At 39.4% G+C, this 26,669-nt stretch overlaps 2 protein-coding genes across 6 annotated transcripts in view; both read left to right on the forward strand.

The window, feature by feature from the left end:
- LOC124262958 (5-hydroxytryptamine receptor 1-like) overlaps positions 1-16,363 on the forward strand; it is a 56,919-nt gene extending 40,556 nt beyond the window's left edge. For all 3 annotated transcript variants that reach the window (XM_046697574.1, XM_046697573.1, XM_046697572.1), the window contains exon 2: positions 13,359-16,363. In XM_046697574.1, coding sequence (XP_046553530.1) covers positions 14,024-14,974 — 951 coding nt within the window. In that variant the 5' untranslated portion in view covers positions 13,359-14,023 and the 3' untranslated portion in view covers positions 14,975-16,363. The remainder of the gene's footprint in view (positions 1-13,358) is intronic.
- Positions 1-26,669, forward strand: part of LOC124262957 (dipeptidyl peptidase 2-like) — a 133,697-nt gene that overhangs the window by 69,653 nt on the left and 37,375 nt on the right. The gene's annotated exons all lie outside the window — the stretch shown is intronic.

Raw genomic sequence — 26,669 nt, forward strand, 5'->3', positions numbered from 1 at the left:
AACAACCTGCCATGGAGGAACAATGCTCATACTATCAATCACCGGTTTGTCTGGTCCGGACTCAACAAGTTATAGGTATCAGTGATATAGGTGACTCCTAAGAGTTTCTAGGTCTTCACTTCTTTCCAACACGCAAACAAAGGTTATGAAAGGACAGTGGGGTAGCCTATTGGTTAAAGCGTTGGCTTGTCACACCAAAGACCCGAGTTCGATTCCCCACATGGGTACAGCGTGTGAAGCCCATATCTGGTGTCCCCCGCCGTGATGTTGCTGGAATATTGCTAAAAGCGGTGTAAAACCAAACTCACTCATTCACTAAAACAACAGAAACCATTCAGACCTCTCTGCATGCTTGTCAGATATGTACGTGGCAATGGCTGTCTGGAATGGTAGTAGTTTGTAAGGAACGACTTGAATGAGTCAGGGTGTTTATATTATGACTAATATTTTGGACAAGTAAATATTTTGGGAAGGGATGTGCTGTAGTTGCCACTCATCACCCATGCTCTAAGCTCTCCCCATCTACTGAGGCCTTAGCATCATTGTCAGCTATGAAAGTGAGTTATTGATTCTGCTCCCACCATCTTCCTCCTCAACCAAGATTATGAAATATTAAGTTCGTTTTACGCCATATGACATGTAAGACTTCAATTTTTTCAATCCATATATCGATTTTGTTTTCTCACTGCCAGGGGAATGTTCTTCCTCATGTTCTGTCAATTCTTTGAGAACATACTTGTATCTTCCGCAAGTTCATTTATTCGTCAAATTTTTAATTTGGTCTATGCCGTATTACATGTAAGAGTTATTTTTTTCAATCCATGTATCAATCTTGTTTTCTCACTGCCAGGGTAATGTTCTTACTCATATATTGATGCAGTGGGGTAGCCCAGTGGTTAAAGCGTTTGCTCGTCATGCCGAAGACCCAGGTTCGATTCCCCACATGGGTACAATGTGTGAAGCCCATTTCTGGTGTCCCCAGTCGTGAATATTGCTGGAATATTGCCAAAAGTGACTTAAAACCAAACTCTGCACTCACTCACTCACTCTTACTCATATTCTGTCAATACTTTGACAATATATTTGTATCTTCAGTACAAAATTGATTGATTCATCAATTTTTTTATCTATAAGTTTTGTGAAAATATTCAGTGGATATCGAATGATCATCATACCAAGCAAGACAATCATTGATCGCAAGTGCAGTACGGATTCACAATGTCAAAGTGATTGCCTTATAATAATGAGAGTAAACATATTGATCACTACAAGGATATTTTTGAAGGATCATATCTGTCTGCTTGTCAAAACTGGAATATTGATGTTAAAGATAGACAGAAATAGAACGTCTGAATCAATTCACAGGGGGCTTTGAGTTTACATGTAATGTATAATACATATGTAAAGTTCAAAGTGCCATACTTCAATAGGTTTTGTAATGAATTGTGAGCTGTGTAAGCGGAGTGATACTGTCAACTTACGTACAGGTGGCGTATGTTTTAAAGCATGGTGCAGTTTCATTAGCTTAGTAACCAGATATGTGTAGGTTGTTTTTTGTTTAGGTCGTCAAGTCATCCCCTCCTGGGATGAAAAAGTCCAGTGTAGTGTAATTGATCTTTGAAATATTGGCTTTACTGATATATTGATTTCACCATGGTGTACTCGCTGTTATCTTTTGTTTAAAGATCATCAGGGGAATGTAAGTACTTATTGCCCTAGGTTTATGTATGGGATATTACGAGTCGGACGTTTTTGTTTGAGTAACATCATCACAACTCGATCATTGCTCAGTCATCTAGACTGGACATGAGGATAAATATAATTGGAAAGTAAAAAACAAATCCTTTTCATTTGGCAGAGAGGTCATTAAGTTTTCCTGTCAGATTGGCTTTCAAGCTTTAGTGCATGTGTACTAAAGGGGGTTATGGATTGTTCACAATTAGGAATAAAATATTTGGAAAAATAAACTTTGATGTCAGGTTTTAGAAAAGATCTAAAAATTTCTTGAACAGAATTAATGTTCTGTTAAATGGGAGGTAGGTAAAGAAAACAGTTTAGCTTCTGCTAGACAAATGTCTATGTCCCGAAATGCTGACCAATAATATATTCCGTCGCACTCCCAGCCCTTCCACGTAAATTTCAGCTTTTCATCCATGTTTATCAGGTAGATACTGTTGCCATAGCAACTGATCTGTCCATTGGTTTTATCACCGCCCAAGGGGGATATCAGCTGGGCGAGGATCGAATGTAATGAACATGTAATACACAATGGCTACTTGGAACTTAGGGTAGCTCCAGGCAGTGGCTGATGGATTAGTCCACATGTGCTCTCGTCAGTGTTAGGACGTATTCATATGGTGATCGGTCACTGAACCGAGATGTGACAATTGATGGCTAGCATTCTGTTTGCATGTAGAGTAAGTAAATATGTACATGAATATCTTTATGTTCGGATAAATATTTATAGCAGACTATTGGTTATCAATATTTTATGAGTTTTGTTTTCCATATGATAATTAATTTCTAATGTTTTTGTTTTGTTTGTGTTGTTTAATGTCGCACTCAGCAATATTCCAGCTATGTGGCGGCGGTCTGTAAATATCGAGTCTGGAACAGACAATCCAGTGATCAACATCATGAGCATCAATCTATGCAATTGGGATACGATTTCATGTGTCAATCAAGTCAGCGAGCCTGACCTCCCAATCCCGTTAGTTGCCTCTTATGACAAGCATGGGTTACGAAAACAAATTCTAACACGGATCTTCACAGGGAAATTTCTTTCTCAGTTTAAGGGGACATTAATAGGCAAATTCTACAAATAGGTAAAATTTGACATTTATGAATATACTGTGGTACTTCCTTTCTCCCCTCCTACCCAGTGAATGAATTATTTAATGAAACAATTAGTGTTGATGAATAAGTGTTTATAACAAATATTTGCATCCTTGCAAATAGAAAACGACAGCTATATGCGTAATGTCATTCCAAAAGCTCTGAAGATTCATAATATACTGAGGCTCAGCTTAAATATATATTTTATTAATGGTCACTACTGCCAGGCCAGAATAGTGGGTATATCCATGGTTTGGAAATTCCTGATTTAGAAATCAAACTGTCTGAACATCTTCAGTTATGTAAGTATTCATCTGTGCGTTCGGCACAGGAAAATCCCACTGGGTGTCTAGATTGTAAAAATGTTGATAGGAAACCGTTATTTCTTGCATCTGAAATATTGATTCCCTGGGGCCACAACTGATGGTCTAGTACAAACTGAATAAATGTCTGTCAGAAACTCAACCAACTTCTCTGCATTGTTTAAGAGGGTCCTGTGTCAGAAACTGAACATAAATGGACATTTTGTATGAAAGAGTTAAATGGTAACTTGTTGTTGTGCAAATGATTTGTAAAATGTTCCAGTGAGAAGGTGTCACGATCAGGTGCCATTGTTTTTTTTGTATCTTGCCAGGGTTCACTGTACCATTTCAGTGGTTACAGCGTTTGAGACCTGGGTTCAATTCCCCACATGGGTACAATGGGGGAAGCCCATTGCAGGTGTCCCCCACCGTGATATTGCTGGAATATTGCTTAAAGCGGCGTAAAACAATACTCACTCACTCACACAATATGTAATTGAGAAAAGGCAGTATTATGAATGTTAAGAAATGAAGAATGTTCCCAGTTATATATCAGATGTACACTACACAGCTGCCTTGCCCATAAATAATCATGTGCACCCTGCATTTGTCAGCAATGAGGCTACGCTGCATCTGTGGCTGTCTCAGTCTCAGTGTAAGTAATCAGCCATATTACCCAGGGGAGGTGGTGCAGTGCCTTGCTATATTGCAACACTGTGCAGCAATAGTGCATTTTAATATCAAGTTTTGAAAACTAGCAATGTCGGCAACGAGGGATGGTAAATTTCAGCTTGTCTGTTAATTAATTTACTTGGAATCTGTCCCCTGTGGAGTCATAAGATTAAACTCACTCACTCACTCACTTGATTATTTACAGACCACCACCATATAGCTGGAATATTGCTGAATGCGGCATTAAACAACAAACAAACTGAATAAACCACTCTCTCACTAATAAAACAGGGTAGACATGCTCTTTGTGAAAAGGGGCGGTGGGGTAGCCTGATGGTTAAAGCGTTCGCCCTACGCCGAAGTCCTGGGTTCAATTCCCCACATGGGTACAATGTGTGAAGCTCATTTCTGGTGTCCCCCGCCGTGATATTGCTGGCATATTGCTAAAAGCGTCGTAAAACCAAACTCACTCACTCACTCTTTGTGAAAAGCTTTTGTAACATCTACTGATATTCATCTGTGCCTGTGTAGTATGTGTCATCTGCTTAGCTTGTCGTAAGAACCAGGGAATGTTCAGACAATAGTTGTGTAAGTAGTCAGACAGTGACTGTTAAAACACGCCCGTGTTGTCAGGAAGTAAGGTGAAGGTCACTGTATGATGTGTCTCTGGAATACCCGGTATGTATGGGAGCGTACTCGGAGGAGTGACTTTCTTGGAAGAATGCCTTTCTTGGAGGGAGTGCCTTTCTCGGAGAGTTCCCTGCATGACACATCCAGTGAGGGGCATCTGTGAGGGGCGGTGGGATAGCCTAGTGGTTAAAGCGTTTGCTCATCATGCTGAACACCCAGGTTTGATTCCCCGCATGGGTACATATTAATATCATCCTGTAGGAGAGGTTTCTGGATATCTGAGGTGCAGGGGTTTCACTGTATAATTTAGGGGTCTAAGTGAGTCGTCTTTACTACAAAAAATCAATGTTTGGAACAAATGTTACAACTAGCAAAAAAGGTTTAGAACCAAATACTTCCACCTTCGCTTCAGCATAATAAACCAATAAATAAAAGTTCATTTTAGCTTATGAGAACACAAGCTATTAACATTTCTCAGTTGAATGTCAACATAATACAGTTTGATGCAGCAGTAAGATGAAAGAGACAAACAGCTTGACTAAAGTTCTTCACTTTGAAACATGAGACAGGCAAAATGATTAATCGATTTACCATCCTGCACGACTCTTTGGGATATCAGGTTCAGTGGAATGATTGTCTGGGAACATAAAACTTATATTTCAATGTCTGAGAAAAAAATTAATCGAAGCTTTCAAGTTGGAATATGTTAAAATATGTCAAAATGTCATAAGGGGCATTGGGTTAGCTCTATGGTTGAAGCATTTGTTCGTCACGCCGAAGACCCGGGTTTGATTCCTACATTATAGTACAATGTGTGAAGCCCATTTCTGGAGTCCCTTCACCGTGATAATGCTGGAATATTTTGTAAAACGAATACAATGCCCTTGTTCTGAAGGCATTTTTGGTATATCACTAAAACTGCTCGCTCAAACGCACTCAGTGCATACTAGACGTATCACCCAAACACACCTGGAGATGTTGCACGGGAAAAACGAATAGGTTTGGCATATATAAGACGGTGGTCAGCGATACACCGGGCATTCGCTCTTTCTGCCATTCGGTGCTATTCGTTCCAGTTCGTGTTTAGGCATTTAGACTACGAATGACTCTGTTGTTAGATGTGTAGGTTCAATTGGCTATTGTGGCGTTAGATTGTTGAACTTACATTAGTATGTTTAAAGGTTAGGCAATTAGCGGTATTTAGTGGGTCATTTCATTTCAAAGTTCATTTAGAATCACTTAAGAGAATCACGTTTAGTTCTTCCATAGTTTTCTCACTTATAATAGGTGTCACGTTTAGTTCCTTGTTTTAGGCCAAAAGGTAAGTTCAAAATTTTAGTTGATTAGGTTATCAGTTAATTTGCATAGCTCTGCCCAATCGTTTTATTTCCAAATCCAGGTTAGAATTGGTATTCAGCAACCCATGCTTATAAGAAGCAACAAACGGATGGGGTGGTCAGCCTCCCAATAGTGTAGGTTGATGCTCATGCTGTTGATCACTGGATTATCTGGTCCGGACTCGATTATATACAGACTGCTGCCATATAGCTGGAATATTGCTGAGTGTGGCATTAAACAGCAAACAAAACCAAAATAAACCAAGTAATTATAGCTGACTGATATTTCATGCTATAATTTGAAAGTGCTGACTCAGCACAAACTGAGGTGACAGCACTCTCCTAGGTTTCTGTGTCAAGGCACCTGTATGTTTTATTCACCAGTACTGCTAATTTTAGCGCATCCTTTGTATTGACAGGTTATTGTAAATAATTGAGTATGTTCAGGCAATTCATTTACCAGACTTGAGTGGAGGACATCAAGAACAGATGAAACGGTTCCTGGAGAACACTGCAAGTGAACACTTTCTAATTTCCGATTTCTTGGTCGTAAAGTAAGCCAAAGTGTCGTCTCAAACTATTGATGTATTAAACCATTATTGTGCTATATCAGTACTATTATAGGTTGGTTGTTGTTTAAGGGGCGGTGGGGTAGCCTAGTGGTTAAAGCGTTGGCTTGTCACGCCGAAGACCCCGGTTCGAATCCCCACATGGGTACAATGTGTGAAGCCCATTTCTGGTGTCCCGCTAAAAGCGGCGTAAAAACAAACTCAGTCAGTCAGTAAGTCAGTGGTTGTTGTTTAAAGCCACACTCAGCTTTATGGCGGCAGTCTGTAAATAATCGAGTCTGGACCAGACAAAGTCAGCAAGCCTGAACACCCAAATCTGTTAGTCGCCTCCTACGACAAGCAATGGGCTACTGAAGGTTCATTCTAACCTGGAGCTTCACGGGTTTCATGACAACGGAGTCAGGAAGCTTGACCATCTGATCCACTTAGTAGCCTCTTTTATGCACAGATCATGAACACCTAATTTGATTCTGATCTTCACGGGGGCCCACTGTATCTCGCCTTTCTAGGGAATACTCCCAAACTCTCCTTGATTTCTCATTTGTCAACCAAGGTAGCATTTTGTTGGTGAAGACCAATTCTAACCCGGATCTTCATGATTAAAAGCTGCATAAAACCCAACTCACTCACTCACTCACACTAGGCTTTAAAAGGTTAGCCATCATATCACCATCCCATCCTAATTGGTACTCATTTAGTGCCAGATGAGTACAGGTATATTTTGAAAAAAGCCTCAGACTTGCCTGAGGTTGTTTAACGCCGCACACAGCAATATTCCAGCTATATGGCAGTGGTCTATAAATAATCGAGTCTGGACCGGGCAATCCACTGATCAACAGCATGAGCATCGATCTGCACATTTGGGAACCGATGACATGGGTTTTTGAATGTGATCGAGGAAGAACTGACACAGTGCCAGGCACAACTGCCCCTTCATCAACTCTCCGTCATCAACATATCAGGACAGTAAAGGATCGGGTGGTCACTCTCACTGACTTGGTTGACACATGTCATCGAATCCCAATTCTATACATCAATGCTCATACTGTTGATCACTGGATTGTCTGGTGGAGACTCGATCATTTTCAGACAGCTGCCATATAGCTGGAATATTGCTTAGTGCGGCATTAAACAAAAAACAAAACAAAAACACTAGAAATTAATTATATGGAAAACAAAACATGTACAAAATTAATAATCAATAGCCTGCTATAAATATTGATCTGAACATAAAGATATTCATGTACATATTTACTTACTATTACATGCAAAGAGAGTGCTAGCCATCAATTGTCACATGTTGGTTCAATGGCCGATCACCATATGAATCTCACTCATTCACTCACTCACTCACTCACTCACTCACTCACTCACTCACTCACTCACTCACTCACTCACTCACTCACTCACTCACTCACTCACTCACTCACTCACTCACTCACTCACTCACTCACTCACTCACTCACTCACTCACTCACTCACTCACTCACTCACTCACTCACTCACTCACTCACTCACTCACTCACTCACAGATCCATGGTAGACATACTAAACACAAAGTCCGAAAAATGGCACATGTCCAAACATACATATTTCCAAGAAAGGTTTTCTCATTTCAAGCAATGATACTTCCAGACCCAAGAGTTCCTTTGAGATCATTGATTGCCAGAGCGTTAATCGCTGTCACTCAGGTGTTCATTTCATCGCTAAAATGGATATCGTTTTAATGATGATTGATCACGATCGTCTCAGACTGCAGGAACCACACACTGATCTCTCCAGCAGTTCCAGAGTCTTGTGTTTTCGGTCATGCCTATCATGTCTATCATGCCTATCATGTCTATCATGTCTATCATACTGTGAGGGTGCTACTTGTCTGGGTTAACAGCCTCTGTAGCTGATTATGTTAACCTGCAATTACAGTCCGTTTGAGACAACATGATACCGATGAACACAAACACAAATAGACATAAAAGAATCAAACCAAAGTTGTTTAAGAAACTGTCATCATTAATTTGTGCGTTTTCCAAGTTTGTTACAAGAGCGCATTGGCAACTAAAGAAACAGCATGAAAAGTGAGAGGCACGTGCATTAGTGACGTCAGAGACGTGTGATTACTGCTGATTGACAAAGTGAGAGAAAATGAAAGTATATTAAAGTCTATGATTTCTTCACGAATGAAAATGACATGGGGTGACCCAAGTACATGGCTGGAATATTGCTAAAAGCGGCATAAAACAAACCTTACTCACTTATACAGAGGATGGAGAGAAATTGATTCAGTTGTCCAAAGATTTTGTTTTGTATTTTAGTACTTGTTGTAAGGTGCTTTGATGTCGGTTTTTCTGATGTGATGGAATCTTTAATGGATAACAACACTCCAGGTTCTAAATTATGGATTGGCTTTTTCTTTGTGAAATCCAACTTTGCTTATCATGGTCTATATATTTGAAATGGTTTGACTTGTGTTTGACATTTTAATTGTATTTTCTTCTCGGCTAGGCATTTTTATATGCATAAAGATCATTCTGTGTATGTTCTCGGAACTGAAGCCAGAAACTAGCAATCAACTGTACACACATTTGCCACAAATCATACCCATGATTCAGTTGAAAGAAATACTCAGTAATATTACTTGAAAGAATTTAGGTGATCATGCTGGGATTAAACTGATATTTTTTCGGAAAGTATATATTCTAATATCAAGTTAGTTTTAAGAAATAGCATTTTTGAAATATTGACTGCTATTGAAGAAATACACTTTGCTCTACCACCATGTACACTGTAATAAAGCACACTTTGACCCTGAATTATTATAGTTAAAGCACGAGAACTTTATTTATTTATGATCATCTTAGCCCTACGATCGTTTTGTGGAATGGGGCCCTGGTAAGTAAAATAATAATACGTGTAATGATAAATGATACAAAGTGTACATTTTAGCAGCACTGACTGCTCCAAGCACATGCTCATATCAGTCAGTGTATATGGCATATATGAAAATGTATTCTGAATTCTCAACTCCCTGGGGAATATCCAACCAAACACCTAAGACACAAGTTGTGCATTTTAGCAGCACTGACTGCTCCAAGCACATGCTCATATCAGTCAGTGTTCATGGCATATATGAAAATATATTATGAATTCTCAACTCCCTGGGGAATATCCAGCCAAACACCTAAGACACAAGTTGTGCATTTTAGCAGCACTTACTGCTCCAAGCACATTCCCATATCAGTCAGTGTACATGGCATATATGAAAATGTATTCTGAATTCTCAACTCCCTGCAGAACACCTAAGACACAAACACAAAGTCATGAGTACGTATTCATCCTCCAGAATTCTGCCACTGACTGATTCAACTATCTTGGTAATTTCTCTCTGCAACGGTAGCATGTCCTGAGACCATTTCGGGGAACTTGAGAATGCAGAGTACTGCATCAGCTGGCTGTGATACAACCATTTGACATTCATCACATTTCAGCCAACCACTTGATAAAGGTCAACCTTTCTATATGTGTATGGTATTCGACAAAACAGCCCTTATCATGTTTGCATCTGAATCAACATGAATGTAGTTATATCAGAAATCCTTAAAACCACTTCTAATTCCGTAATGTGAAAGATGAAATCATGTGATGATCGAACTGTTCAGCAGTAACTCTGTAAAATGTCAATTATCCGGGTAATTGTTTATTGACGTGACAGACCATGTAATCAACATATGGATGTCAATTTCATGTGTAATTATTGTGTTTGACATGCCGTGTGGCCCTGCTGATGTGGCCTTTGTGAAATGTCCATTACAGATCACTGTCTGAAAGGGATTGTTGTTTTCGGGACCTTTACTAGAATAAAAGGTTTTATTGTTGGGTCGGGATGGGTCATGTCATGCAACATTCTTATTGTTGATTAATAGCCAGCTCATGCCGCCATGTTAATTGACAGCCATCATCAGTACAACCTGGGAGGTAAGAGACTTGGTTTGACCTGGGCAGCTGGGTCATGTAAGTCGACAGTCATCCACAGCAAGATATTGTTATTGTTATCCAGGGTTAGGTGGGATAGCCTTGTGGTTAAAGCGTTTGCTCATCCCACTGAAAAACCGGTTTGATTCACCACATGGGTACAATGTGTGAAGCCCATTTCTGGTGACCCCCGCTGTGACGTTGCTGGAATATTGCTAATAGCGGAGTAAAACAATACTCACTCACTCACTCACTCACTCACTCACTCACTCACTCACTCACTCACTCACTCACTCACTCACTCACTCACTCACTCACTCACTCACTCACTCACTCACTCACTCACTCACTCACTGTACAATGTGGGAGGTGGCAGACTTTGTTCAACACTGTAAGATTGACTGATGGGGATTCAGCATTAGAGTAGGTCCGCATGAACATATGCCAGTCTTCAGAGGTATAAATACGATTCTGGGGCGGTGGGGTAGCGTCGCTTGTCATGACGAAGACACGGGTTCAATTCCCCACATCATGGGGTACAATATGTGAAGCCCATTTCGGGTGTCCCCACCATGATATTGCTGGAATATTTACTGAAAGCAAAGTGAAACTAAACTTACTCAATAAGGTTCTGGCAGTCAGACTTTGTTGATGATACATCACTGAAACATTGCTCAGAGGATCACTGGATTGTCTAGACCAGACTTGATTATATACAGGCTGCCATCGTATAGCTCGAATTTCAGACTTAAAAGGGAGAAAAAGCATTGATTGAAAGTCGGTTTGGATTTAAGAACTGTGCAGATTTCAGGACAATGTTGCAAAATTGGCACTACGACCATCTTAAGTCTACAGGTATTTTAGTGTAATGGGGCTACGATCATCCTTTAGCGTTTTGACCACTTTGTGCACTTATGGATCCCGAACATGATAATAATAATAATAATAATAATAATAATGTGTCCATTTATATAGCGCCAAACTCCACACTAGGTATGCTCATCGCGCTACCAATCAAGGCACAGCACATTATTACCCTGGATAACCCAAGCTATTAGGCGCTAGAAGGTCATATGAGTTTTTCCACCGGGTACATATTTTCCTGCTGGGTGAACAGAGACAATACTGAACAAACTCACTTGCCTAAGGTGAGACCACATGTATCACATGTGCTTCGTTGTGGGGCAGGACTCAAGGAGTCAAGCTGCCAAACACGGTCACCCATCCAAGGACTCTCTGAGCTCGACGCTGCTTAACTTTACCGATTTGTGACGTGAGCTTGGAGCACAGGACCACGCGCCACCACAATACTTAAGACTGGTTATAATGAAGGTCAAATATGACCTGATGGTCTTCATCCAAACAATATGTCAACTCTCAGCTGTCTTATGTTTCAGAGAGATGAGAATTTATGGATGTCAACCTATTTATTGTGAGAAACACACAGTGATGGAGTATATTCTTAGTCCTTCATCAGCAGGATTATTTGTTTACTAATCATCAGTTTACATCCATCATGTAGCACAGTGGTGTAGTGGTTAGTATGCTGGCCTCTGATGCCAAAGGTCCAGGTTCGAATCCCGGTGGAGACACCAACATTTGTGATCTGGGTCTCACTGTCACTGTGTAGTGTCCCTGGGCAAGGCACTTCGTCCACATTGCACTCAGTCCACCCAGCTGTTTAAAATGGGTACAATGTATGAAGCCCATTTCTGGTGTCCCCCGCCGTGATGTTGCTGGAATATTGCTAAAAGCGGCGTAAAATCAAACTCAGTCAGTCAGTCAAAATGGGTACCTTAGAATTGGATGTACAACCTATACGGTCTGTGAATCGCTTAGTAGCGGCTTTGAAAGTACAATTCCGTCAGGGTAATAATTTAACGTTGCGTTCGATCCTAGGCACAAGAATTAGCTTTATTATTATAATCATCAACTCACCTGATGAAAGATTAAGCATAAACTCTAACTGATTGAGTTTCTCAAACTTAAGAACTTGACATCCTTAAATTCCCTCAGCTATGTGCATGACATCTAAATGCCAGTCAAAGACTTGATAGGTTTCCCACTTCCATACTCGCTGAGTATGCAAGTTACGGCGGTCTTACTGAATGTGTTGTTTGAACCTGATTGTGTGAGTTGTGACTCGTAGTTTCGACAACTGGATATCATGGCCAGACTGGATATCATCATTGAGATGTTGTCTGTTGTTTCGCAGGTTTTGACAAAATTTAAAATTATGAAATATTCTATGATTAAAATAGTGAAAGGACTAAAAATATTTTAGATGTTGAGGTATCTGTTTACCCTCTAAAGAGATATAATTCTTGGTTGTGTTGTCCGATGAACTTTATTGGGATTATGTTTTAAGGTAGGTTGTATTGTCCGCTGAACTTTATTGGGTTTGTTATAAGGTTGGTTGTGTTTTCAGATGAATTTCATAGGGTTTGTTATAAGGTTGGTTGTGTTTTCAGATGAATTTCATAGGGTCTGTTATAAGGTTGGTTGTGTTTTCAGATGAACTTTACTGGGTTTGTTCCAAGTGTCTTAGTTTAGGACAAAGCTATTTTCTCTGTGAATAGGTTTCCTCAAATCTTGTGATATTGTTGTGTCTTCTTACAGTTAGACCAACTGAATATCTATTTGTGTTTTTGTACAGTCATATGTTTTGCAAAGTTTATTGCAAATTAGATTAAAACTTGTGTGCCAACATTGTTATGTTTGATTATCTCAAATCCAATTACCAAGAACAACTTCATTTCAGTTTTGTGACCCTTTTCCCAAATATTAAAAAAAATGGTTTCTGTCTTTTCTAAATAACTCAGTGTATGTATTAATAATATTTAGGACAGATAGAAGGAAATTATCTAAAACATACCATGAGAAGAATATGACGAAAAAGTACTGTCCATCGTGTGTCCAATTATGTCAAGTGATTTTATTGCTATTCAGGTGAAACTGTTATAGATGTGAATGAAGTGATGATATCTTGTAATTAATGATTAATTATTGATGACAGCTGATATTTATGGCCTTATCAATTGCAGATGGTGACAAGGCTTTCCAGATGAAGAGATAATTCATCGATTTTGTCGAGTGAATGATACAAGGGATATATGCATGGATCCTCCAAGAACAGGATTCATTAGTGATGAACAAAATGGTTTAAAGAGAATTCCAGGATTGATGATTGACCCAGTGGTGAACAAGATATGTGAATGATTGACGGAACTGATATGGGAATCATATTCAAGAGCTACTCCAATATCTGCTTTTTGATATGGTTTTAGTACCAGTAAATTTCACTCTTGTGGATTAACATCGGAATATCTACAAACCATTCAGAAATGATTCTTTGTGAATTTACAACAGTATACGATTAAAGGACAGTCATGCATGGATTGCTGTAGTAAAACCTGAAAATATCTGTGGGAATATTCATCCTATCAACGTTTCTGTTGTGAGTTTACATAATTATTTCTCACATCTGTTGCGTTCGGGCAACCCGCAGATAGTCAGACCATGAAGTCGTTGCCTTGGGCTCGGAAATTAATTGCTGCTGTCGTCTGACATTTGAAAGTGTCGGATTAATTTGTCAGTTAGTAAAGCTGTGTTCTGTTGAAGCTGTGTTCTGTTGAAGCGGAGGATGTTCTGCCCATATTTCTCAGATCACTGAGGTGTACATCACCAAAGGAACGGACAGAGCTTCAGGATGTCAGAAGCAGTGTTCACCTTTGAGACTTTTGTGACAATATTCCTAACTCTTGCCATCATCTGCCTCAACTGTTTGATCCTAATGGTAGCATGCTGGACAGAATCGTTTAGAAATGTCAACAAGTGTTTCTTGTACTCGCTCATTCTCAGTGACCTCTTTCTAGGATTGTTTGTGACCCCGTTCGCAATATTCAACTCCTTGTACAAAGAATGGGTGTTTCAGAACGACATCTTCTGTTGCATCGAAGCGTATCTTGTCGCCATTTTCCTCATCGCCGGACTCTACTCAATGGCCTGGATTAATGTCGATCACTACGTCGCAGTCCGGAAACCCGAACGTTACGACATCATGATGTCAACACCGCGCTCCTTGTGTTGGATCGGATTCGCCTGGGTTGCGGCATTCTGCTTCAGTTGTCCTCCCTTGTTTTCGCTCAAGAAGGCCAAGTATTATGCGGAAGCTTTCGTTTGCATTGTTGACGCAAAGAACCAGCAAGCATACTTCATCACCGCCGGTCTCTTAGTAACCGGACCTGCAGTTATAACACTTATCATAACCAATGCGTATCTTTTTACCAAAGCCTTCAAGGGTAACATCCACTTGTATGAACGAGTGTTTCGGGATAGGAAAACACGACCATGGAACTATCATATTAACTTCGTAATTTCTCTTGTGTATTCTTTTTGCTGGCTGCCATTTTGCATTCTTCGTCTTTACGAAGTGAGCACCAACTACGCCGGCTTGTCCCCGGGACTGCTGCATTTCTACTTCCTCTGGCTGGGTTTCAGCAACGCGTTCCTGAAGTTCTTCATCTATCTGGTAATGAGTCAAGAATTCCGACAAGGAATCAATGAGATATTTTATGCGCACAGTTTGGACTGCGCCTGTGTAGGATGCAAGACTACCAATGATATGAACGTCAATTTTATCACCATAGCGGAAAAGTAGCTCCTGTTAATTGATTAGCTGAGATTTTTATGTGATAATGTCGGAAACAGGATCAAGATCCTGGATACCGAAAGCGGAGATTGATTCTCGATTTTATGGTTTGTTTCTTACGAACAGCTCTGTTCTGTACAGGGTCTGAGGTGTATAATTTTCAAGATTCTGTATTGTGAATATATGTGAAACAAAGCGTATATGTTGAGACATTTATTTAATCAAAACAACAATATGATCAAAATGTCAACACTTGGACATGCGTCATCAACAACGGATGATGGCTGACCAATGTGAAAGAGATGTAAATTTTTGTAGTTTTAGATGGTCAGCAAAGTGAGACGGTGAAATTATATATTGTTTACAGCATCTGTGCTGTGCAGTTTGCAACAAGAAGAGGAGACATGTATATAGGGATCTTTACTACCAGCTTAACAACAAGCATAAATCCATGAAGACTCGAATTAAAATTGATCTTGAGCAACCCATGATGCTTGTCATACAAGGCTACTAATGGGATCGGGTTGTCAGGCTCACTGACATGGTTGGCACATGTCATCGCATCTCAATGCATAGGTCGATGCTCATGACGTCAACCACTGGATTATGTTACAGACCACTATCATGTAGATAAATAGTGTTGAGTGTGGCATTAAACAACAAACAAGCAAAACAAACACAAGTATGATCAACTTTGTAACAACTGAAAGAGATTGAGCGAATGAGTGAGTATGTTTTTTCTCCTCTTTGAGCAATATTCCAGCAATATTACAGCAATATTACAGCAGAGGACCCCAGAAATAGGCTTCACACATTGTATCCATGTACAATCGAACATGGGTCTTCGGTGTGACGAGAGAACACTTTAACCACTAGGCTACCCCACCACCCCAAGTGAAAAGAGCCTGAACGTCCTGTGGAACATTGTGCTACAATTGTTGTGATGATAGTCATTTCATTTACCAAATATGCCAAATTAAGCGCTTTACTCCAATATGCTTCTGACCAACTTCTAGACCAATCTGTAATCAATTTCTATAAGTGCTCCTAAAAAGATGGAAACCTTGCATGAAAGACCTTATTTTCTGGGGTATATACCTGGGGTAGCCCAGTGGTTAAAGCTGTCATACTTATGTTGTCATACTGAAAACCCAGGATCGATTCCCCACATGGGTAAAACATTTATAGCCCATATATGGTGTTCCCTGCCATGATGTTTCTGGAATATTGGTGAAAACAGCGTAAAACCATACTCACTCAACATACTCACTATTCTAACATTTTAACCAAGTCGATCTCTTGCTGGTTTGAATAAGCTTCCCAAGGGCTTTTGTCAGTTTTCTGTTTTTTGTCCAGGGTGTTTATTACGGCACATACAGTACAATATTTCCTGGGTCTGGTCTGTGGTGATATTCTAGTTGCCTCACTATAAAGCTGGGATATTCAGAACACAGATATAATTTATCACTTTGCAGTATGTATTAGTTGTCTAGTGGCAATATAATGTTCAATGTGGCAAATACAGTGGAAACCCCACTGAACATGCTCTTTAAGTAATTTCATGTCAACATGTTTGTGTGTAGCTCTGGTCAAATTTTGAAACCTGTCATTATGGATGTGATACAGATTTTATGAATTATTATCCAAATCTGGTCAACCATTGATCAGCTGCAGTCTGGATCTGATCAACTGTAGATAGGTTACAGTCTGGATCTGATCATCTGTTGATAAGTTACATTCTGGATCTGATCAACTGTTGATAAGTTACAGTCTGGATCTGATCAACTGTTGATAAGTTACAGTCTGGATCTGATCATCTGTCTGATCAAGTTGACAGTCTGATCTGATCATCAACTGTTGATAAGTTACAGTCTGGATCTGATCAACTGTTGATAAGTTACAGTCTAGATCTGATCAACTGTTGATAAGTTACAGTCTGGATCTGATCAACTGTTGATAAGTTACAGTCTGGATCTGATCATCTGTTGATAAGTTACAGTCTGGATCTGATCAACTGTTGATAAGTTACAGTCTGGATCTGATCAACTGTTGAAAAGTTACAGTCTTGATCTGATCAACTGTTGAAAAGTTACAGTCTGGATCTGATCAACTGTTGATAAGTTACAGTCTGGATCTGATCAACTGTTGATAAGTTACAGTCTGGATCTGATCAACTGTTGATAAGTTACAGTCTAGATCAGATTACATCTGTTGATCAAGATAGAGTTACAGTCTGGATCTGATCAACTGTTGATAAGTTACAGATCTGATCAACTGTTGATAAGTTACAGTCTGGATCTGATCAACTGTTGATAAGTTACAGTCTGGATCTGATCAACTGTTGATAAAGTTACAGTCTGGATCTGATCATCTGTTGATAAGTTACAGTCTGGATCTGATCAACTGTTGATAAGTTACAGTCTGGATCTGATCAACTGTTGATAAGTTACAGTCTGGATCTGATCAACTGTTGATAAGTTACAGTCTGGATCTGATCAACTGTTGATAAGTTACAGTCTGGATCTGATCAACTGTTGATAAAGTTACAGTCTGGATCTGATCAACTGTTGATAAGTTACAGTCAGGATCTGATCAACTGTTGATAAGTTATCTGATCTGATCAACTGTTGATAAGTTACAGTCTAGATCTGATCAACTGTTGATAAGTTACAGTCTGGATCTGATCAACTGTTGATAAGTTACAGTCTGGATCTGATCAACTGTTGATAAGTTACAGTCTGGATCTGATCAACTGTTGATAAGTTACAGTCTGGATCTGATCAACTGTTGATAAGTTACAGTTGGATCTGATCAACTCTTACAGATCTGATCAACTGTTGATAAGTTACAGTCTGGATCTGATCAACTGTTGATACAGTCTGGATCTGATCAACTGTTGATAAGTTACAGTCTCTGGATCTGATCAACTGTTGATAAGTTACAGTCTGGATCTGATCAACTGTTGATAAGTTACAGTCTGGATCTGATCAACTGTTGAACTGTTGATCAAGTTGATAGTCTACAGTCTGGATCTGATCAACTGTTGATAAGTTACAGTCTGGATCTGATCAACTGTTGATAAGTTACAGTCTGGATCTGATCAACTGTTGATAAGTTACAGTCTGGATCTGATCAACTGTTGATAACAGTTACAGTCTGGATCTGATCAACTGTTGATAAGTTGCAGTCTGGATCTGATCAACTGTTGATAAGTTACAGTCTGGATCTGATCAACTGTTGATAAGTTACAGTCTGGATCTGATCAACTGTTGATACAGTTACAGTCTGGATCTGATCAACTGTTGATACATTACAGTCTGGATCTGATCAACTGTTGATAAGTTACAGTCTGGATCTGATCAACTGTTGATAAGTTACAGTCTGGATCTGATCAACTGTTGATAAGTTACAGTCTGGATCTGATCAACTGTTGATAGGTTACAGTCTGATCAGCTGTTGATAAGTTACAGTTGATCAGTCAACTGGATCTGATCAACTGTTGATAAGTTACAGTCTGGATCTGATCAACTGTTCTGATCAACTGTTGATAAGTTACAGTCTGGATCTGATCAACTGTTGATAAGCTACAGTCTGGATCTGATCAACTGTTGATACATTACAGTCTGGATCTGATCAACTGTTGATAAGCTGCAGTCTGGATCTGATCAACTGTTGATACGTTACAGTCTAGATCTGATCAACTGTTGATAAGCTGCAGTCTGGATCTGATCAACTGTTGATAAGTTGCAATAACATCAAACATAGTAAAATGGCATCACTAAATAAACAATGCAAAAGTACATTGCAAAAGTCACTTATATTCAGTATGGGCCTAAGATGGGTCCTGAAATCACTCAGTACATTTCACTTCAGTCATATTCAGTATGGGCCCAAGATGGCCTCCTCTTGTCACTCAATAATTTACACTAGTCATATTTAGTATGGGCCCAAGATTTGTCCTGGGATGAGTCACACGACAGACATATTCAATATGGGCCTAAGATGGGTCCTCAAGTCACTCCATAAACAATACCAGTCATATTTAGTATAGGGCCCAAGCCATATCAAACAAAATAATTTGCGCTTGGTAGGATCCCCTACACCTCCTCAGTTCCTGCGAATACATTCAGCACCAAACTGGCAGAGATAACTCATTGCAACCGATGTCTTTCAGGGAAGCAAAAGTACATCTAACCAGCTTCAGTGGCAGATTAGTGACGTCATTTGATTGTGACATCATGGTAACAGATGACATCAAAATGGTCAGCAAGGTACTGTCACGGGTGCAATTCATTATAGTAACATCTCCAAGGGAAGCTTGGTTTAGATAATAAATGATTATGTCAATTAATTGTATATTGCAAAGTTACAATTACAAAGATTTACTGACAGGGTTTGTAACCTCCTGTTTGCTCCAGAGTAGGGGTAAATATTGTATTCAAGTGGTGGCCATGTGAACATGGAGGTATGGCATACTGAAGGGTAAATTAAAAGTAACTGTGATAATGACCTTAATCTTTAGTCTAGACTAAGTATCTTCAAGTCTTCTTGAGGGTCATGGTGCCCCAGTCATCTAAGGTTTTTCAATTTGCTGTGCACAGATGCATCTTTTGGACAACCAGAAACCTTTGATCCTGGGTTTGAATCCCGGTGTGACCCTGTTTGTCAGCACCATACCTCTCATCAGAGTTTCAACAAAATGGTAAACGTCTGCGACCTACATCACTACGGGGGTGGACCTGTGAAGTTCTGGGTTAGAACTGATCTTCAGTAATCCAAGCTTGTCGTAAGAGGCGACTTCTAGGATCGTGTGATCAGGCTCGCTGACAGGGTTGACTCATGTCATTGGTTCTCAGTTGCGTAGATCGATGCTCATGATGTTGATCACTGGATTGTCTGGTCCATACTCGATTATTTACAGAGCGCAGTCATATAGCTGGAATATTGCTAAGTGCAGCATAAACTAAACTCACTCACACGCTCGCTTACTCACTCACTCTGGACGGTGGGGTAGCCTAGTGGTTAAAGCGTCCACTCATCACCAGGGGTGGAAATAACCCATTGCCCGACGCCTAAGTCCAGTGTTATTTTCTGTCAGGCAAGCAAATTTGTGTATCACACTGTACCGGTGTCCAGTTGACTTTCCAATATTAATTATGTTGTTTATTTAAAAAATCAACAAGAAAAGGCCGGTATAGTGGAAAAATTATCAGGGCAAGTGATTTTACATGTGCCACTGTACCGGAGTACACTAGCAATTTTAAAGTTATTTCCACCCCTGATCACGCCAAAAACCCGGGTCCGATTCCCCACATGGGTACAATGTAAGAATCCCATTTCTGGTGTCCCCTGCCGTGATATGCTGGAGTATTGCTAAAAGCGGCATAAAACCCAACTCATTCACTCACTCATTTTCCAATTTGATTAAGCAGACATGCCGCTATATAACTGAAATACGATTCCAAGGCGGCATTAAACCCAACTCACTCACTCACTCACTCAAGTCTTGTCATTCATTGATGTTTGTAAATGTTCAGCTGTAAAATATTGCTGATAGTTTTCTCCATAGCCAAGTTGTTATTGTGATACTGTATGCTGAAGTATGTGATTAAAGATGCTTGATGCTTGTTTTGTTTTTGAACATTTTTCATGCTGTGTGTTAAGACGGCAAATAATATATGATTGTTATTGAATGACATTTTGAGTAAAATCAATAACTAGATTACTAACACAAGTCCAGATATGCAAAGAACATGTTTCATTATGTGATTGTGTAACAACAAGATTTACTCGAGTAATTCAATATGGATTTGTTGACACTATTGCTAAAGACTGAAGATGTAGGTGGAAGGCTGGTGGTTCGACTAATGTAGGGAACATACCAGGTTGATACTTAATTGAAAGGTCCAGTTCGGACCTCAGCTTATCTATGAGATCGGCCTAACTATGGTCATATACAGTACACAGTAACCTTATAGAATGGACACCTAGTTGAGTAGGGGGTCAGACGTGAACTTGTGCCAACAACAGCCCATAGGTCTGAGAATGAGTGAGTGAGTGAGATTAATTTTACACCGCTTTTAGCAATATTCCAGCAATGTCACGGTGGCGGACACCAGAAATGTGCCTCACACATTGTACACATTGTGAGGAATCGAACCTGGGTCTTCGACGTGATGATCGAACGCTTTAACCACTAGGCTATATCATCAATATATGAGCGGCAAATCGTGAATCAAGCTGTCAAAATCATATCTGACCGTACTCACTACTTAAATTCGGAATACAACCTTCTCCCTTCAGGACGCCGATACAAAGTTCCAATTGTGAAAACTAAGAGAGCCCGTACATTGATTCCTTTATTCCAAGTACCATATCTCTCTTAAACAAATGTGAAGATACCTAAATCAATGAATTTATGTAAATATGTTTGGTATCTCTCTAATGTGTCAGTAGCTCTGCTGATGTAACACAAATTCCTGAAAAGGCATTAAAGTATTATTCTATTCTATTCTATTCTATTCTACTCTACCCCATCGCCCCATAGGTCTGAGATGGTTCACAATGTCATGAAGAACATGAAGAACAATAGTTGAAGAACATGTTTATGCCTATATCACACTGACTGGATGATTTTGTGAAAAATGACAATCAAAAACAATGAAAAGTGCATGACAGAAGGTGATGGAATTCGCTACCAAAACACTCACTCGGACACAGATGGCAGTTAGAGAATCCAGGTGCAAAACTCAAGAAATAACAGACAGCGTACGCAAAAACTGGTTTATTCCAGATGATGCTGAACTGGGCCTAGATTTTCGAAGCTCTCTTAGCGCTAAGATAGTCGTAAGTAAGATAGTCATAAGTGCCACGACTATCTTAGCGCCAAGAAAGCTTCGAAGGAATTAATTAGGAAGTACTCACTGTTTCAAATAAACACTACTGATGACGGATTATAGTTTCGAATCAAAACATACTGAGAACTCTACCATGGCTACGTGAAATGCTCGAATTTGATTGGTCAATCCATAAAATCAGACGGTATCAATTTGGATTGAAAATGCGTCTGATTTCATGGCGCTTCACTGCGCACGTATGCAACACTTGGCCACCAACATGACTAATATCAACACAACAGACGTGATGGAAATGCTGATGAAACATTTATTAAAACTCGAAAAATACATTTCTCCTCCACATACGATTTCTCCTCCACAATTATTAGGGAACCTCACTATCATAATTATTACCGACTATTATAAAAAATATTCAAACTCAATTACAATACACAGCCCCAAACATAAACAAACAATATCTAACATATAAATTAGAAAACCTTGTGAAAATACATCCCTATCTATCCCTATTTGTGCGGCAAAACGTTCGTAAACATTTACCTACGCGTTCGGCTTCAAATGAAATTTAGAGACTATTAATTCGGTCTAACATTCATCTAATTTCCAAACACAGTACGTTTATCTCCTAAGCGTTTTGTTTTCTTTCATAGTGATGATATATGTGATGATATGCCCTGGTCGGATGTCTCGAAGTTCGGATAACTCGATATTTTTTCTTTGTCCCATGAATATCGAGACAACAGTGCTCGACTGTACTTGAGGTTTGGGCAGCATGGCCCCATAGTTAAAGGTCGGAAGGAATGTCTATCTTTGTTTAAAATGTTTTTATACTTTTAAAAACAGACAGTTCAGGACTTAGATGTTAGCTAATATTTCTGGAATTTGTAGGTCAAAATAGCTACAGCAATGAGAATATGCAGAGACTTCCAATTCTCTTTGAATGTGAAATAGGTTTCTTAATGGCTGTTTAAATGATAAAAGCTTTTGGGTTGCAAGTAATAGGGTTGGGAATAGTGGCCAGAGACATAAATACTGAGGGCCTGAAGTGGAGCCTCATTTCTACCAAGGAGGTCCTACTCAAAACCTTTAACATCACACATAATGTCTTAACAAATTCAGCACAAAGAAATGGGCCTGAAGTTGAAAGCTTTGCTTTTGAGTGCATTTTAGGAGAATTTAGCCATAACTTTGATGAGTTGTGAAGAACATTCTCTGCATTTTGAACAAAACAAAACAACTTTTTACAATGATGGACAAGAGGGTTGTACAGATTCTGATATATTGAGATTCTTGAGCCAACTTGGTCAGGTTTGGGGTTAATTCTTAATAAAGGGTTGTTGCTGTTTCTGGAACCTCACCAAGGAAACAGTTACATGGGGCTGCAGGTGGAATCGAAGAAGACATCCCACCATTCTCGTGTTAGTTTACTTTTCTGGGGCTTGGTTTATATAAAGAAAAAAAATCTTCATGTCAGACTAATTGAACTTTATGTTCAGTCACTCTTGATTACAAGTTATTTTGAAGAATTTTAAACATGCTGTCTGTCTAGTTTTTTTGAAAAAAGAATTCTTGAATTCAGAGTAAGAAAGAGAATTACAACAAAACTGTCAGCATTTTTCAAACATGGCATATTTGCTCTTTCCATATTTTTTAATTTTGCATTATTGACCAACTCACCAAAATAGGAAGGAAAGTTGGTGTTGCTTAGCAGCTGCAGAGTTGTGATGCGCGATGTTCACCAAATCAAGACAAGCGGAAGAAAGGAGATCAAATGGCTACTGTGAGATAGTTTTCACTCAGATCATGGCGGTCTATAAATAATCGTTTTCTTACGACAAGCGTGGGTTACTGCAGATCATTCTAACCGCTTCAGGGTTGAATGTTTGTTGCAGAGTTAAAGACAAGCTAAAAAAAAAGATGGTAATGTGAGATACCCACTTTGTCATGGGGAAACGTTTTGAGTTTCAGTGTTGAATTTGAAAGGATAAATGATTGTAAGGGTAATAAATTTGTCACACAGTGTTTTGAAAGGATGTAAGGGACTGTCACACCCTTGTAAATTCAGGAAATATGGAATTTACAAACGTCTTACAGTCTCGTACACCCTTTCAGAACACATGATGAAACCAATATTGAATCAAGTAAATATTAAACATGAATGTAAATATTATTCATTGAAATTCCTATTGGATGCAAAAGGTTACAGATGCTGAAATGATCAATAAATTCAGCATGTATGTAAGATTCATGACATTTCTGTTGTGATAAGAAATACAATCTACATTCAGACATTGGGTCAGCTTATTGAAGGCCATCAACATCTATGACAAACATAAGGCATCACACATACTTCATACTGTACCAGGTCCGCCTCTGTGGTGTGTTGTGGTTAGATGGTCCGCCAGAGAGCGGAAGGTCGCGGGTTCGATCCCCGGCTGCGTCATACCAAACAACGTTAAAATATGGTACTTGTTGGTCCCTGCCTGGCACTCGGCATTAATCGGTAAAACAAGGACTGGTCGGCTGAGTCAGTATAATGTGTCTGAGTTGGGTATTCATGCTTCACTGCGGCATGGTATCTCAGTGGGCTAGCACTATTAAACCAGCTAAGTCTGGGCTAGTACAAACAGCCACACATACACACGCATGCACATCGTCATATGAGCGAAATAATCTCATTTATGACTTTAAACCCCATTTCACCTCAACTCATACTGTACTAGTATTTGTGGTATGTTACAACAGAAATCACCATCAGAGGGCGATAGGTAGCCTAATGTTTGAAGCATCAGCTCGTCACACCCAGGTACTGTTTCCTCATACGTGAAGTCGTTTCTGGCATCCCCTGCAGTGACAGTGCTGGAATATTGCTAAGAGCGGCGTAAAATCATACTCACTCCTTCATCCTAGATTACCTTCTTAATGGCCCTCTATGACCTTCGAACCTATTACCAATGATCCCCACGACCAATAATAGCCCAAGGTAGATCCCTGACTTCCCAGCGTGGTCTGGAATCGGTACACGGCATCCTTGTACAGCTATTCACAGACTCGGCATCCACACAAGTATGCAGGTGACAGGACGTAATTGTACAGGCGGGAAACGCTGTTAAGGTCTCACTGGGGAACAGATTGATATTCCGTTTCCATCCCAAAGCCTGCTTGCTCTACAGTGCAGACTCCAGTCTTCAGGATGTAGGTGGAATTATCCCAGCAGTTACTTGGGTCTATTTTCAGATTGTACCCAGAATGTCAATTAAACTGATTACAACTGTTGTGACTTGGCATTTCACATTTAAGGTTTATCAGTTTGCTCAGGGGTGGTGGTCATTTATGTATTTTTATCATGTCTATTTTATCATGTAATAAAGAAATCATGGAAACCTCTTTAATTCTGGAATCAACACATTCAAGTGATTCATGTTGCTCAGGACTGTTTATCATGAACATATAATTTTTCTGTAATTTCTTTTACAAAAGTTTTCTATTATTTTCCATAATGACCAATATCATGTAAGTTGTACTTCTATAAATTTAGTTCAGAATGACAAGTGAATTCCTGGCTCTGAATCAACTGCAACAACAAAAATACGACATCATAATGAACTAACTGCATTGGCGAGCCTATCAGTGATAAACCTAACAATTGATTTTCGTAATTTTGGTATCTACATTATAATTTCTTATCCAAGTTAATTATAGGTTGGAAAAATATGCTCAAGACGTTTTTGATTCCTTACGGTCCTGGGTCCTTATACACAAAGCGTTTGTAGAGTTACTAACTGTCGTAACAATATTGTTTATCATGGGATCACAAGTGACATAGTGCTACAAAAGCTTTGTGGATCGGGCGCCGGAATATGTCTGACTTAAGCACTCTCACAGGAGAACCATGTTATGATGAGGCATCACCAGATGGGACTATTTTCACATATATGAAATAACTGACGTCTCCAGTTCCCAGGAATATGTATGGATGTTCCTACTTGAAACTGACTGGGATATTCATTTCCCAAGGCAATCGTGGAAACCATTTTTTTTTCAGGAGAATGTGATGGCACTGAGGAGGTAATAGTTTGTTCAAACCAGTGCACAAGAAACTACATACCTGAGTGAGTGAGTTTAGTTTTAAGCTGCTTTTAGAAATATTCCAGCAATATCACAGCGGGGTACACCAGAAATGGACCTCACATTGTACCCATGTGGGGAATCTGAGGAAGTCTGAGTTTTGACTTAAGTTAGAGTTGTTACTTAAATTTGAGAAAATGCAGGATAATGCATTTCCCAGAATGAACTGAAATCGATATATAACTCAAACTTAGTAGACAATTTGAATTTGAACTCAGTTTGAAATTTGAGTAAAAACTTAAGTTTGTTTCGAGAGATTAATTGGGGCCAGGACTTCGGCGTGACGAACGCTTTAACCACTAGGCTGCCCCACTGCCCCCTGCATACCTGAGCTAAGCTTGGCTGGTACCTCATGCGTGTGTAATGCAAGGTGCTGTCAGTGACTTCTGGCACGGTGTGTATTGTTCTAGGACAGCCCACATCTGAATGAGGACAAAGGTGCCATAGATTTCTGGAACCCTGCAGTTGACAGAGCAGAGTTAATTCATTCCTTTGTTGTGCTACGATATGCTGATCACTGATGTATATATCATGTGACATATTCTTTGCAGATTTGGAATGAAAAACGCAATTAGCATATGCAGTATAAAGTTTATGCATAAATAGTTTATTATATCTTTATTTACCTAATACCTTATTGTGTCTATTACTGAATGAAAAATGTGAGGAAATGGGTACTGTAAGAAATGTAAACAAGATTTAATTGTTACACCACCAGA

This window comes from Haliotis rubra, unplaced genomic scaffold (assembly GCF_003918875.1).
Source record: "Haliotis rubra isolate DU_JTF1 unplaced genomic scaffold, ASM391887v1 Scf861, whole genome shotgun sequence".
Classification (NCBI taxonomy): Eukaryota; Metazoa; Mollusca; class Gastropoda; order Lepetellida; family Haliotidae; genus Haliotis; species Haliotis rubra.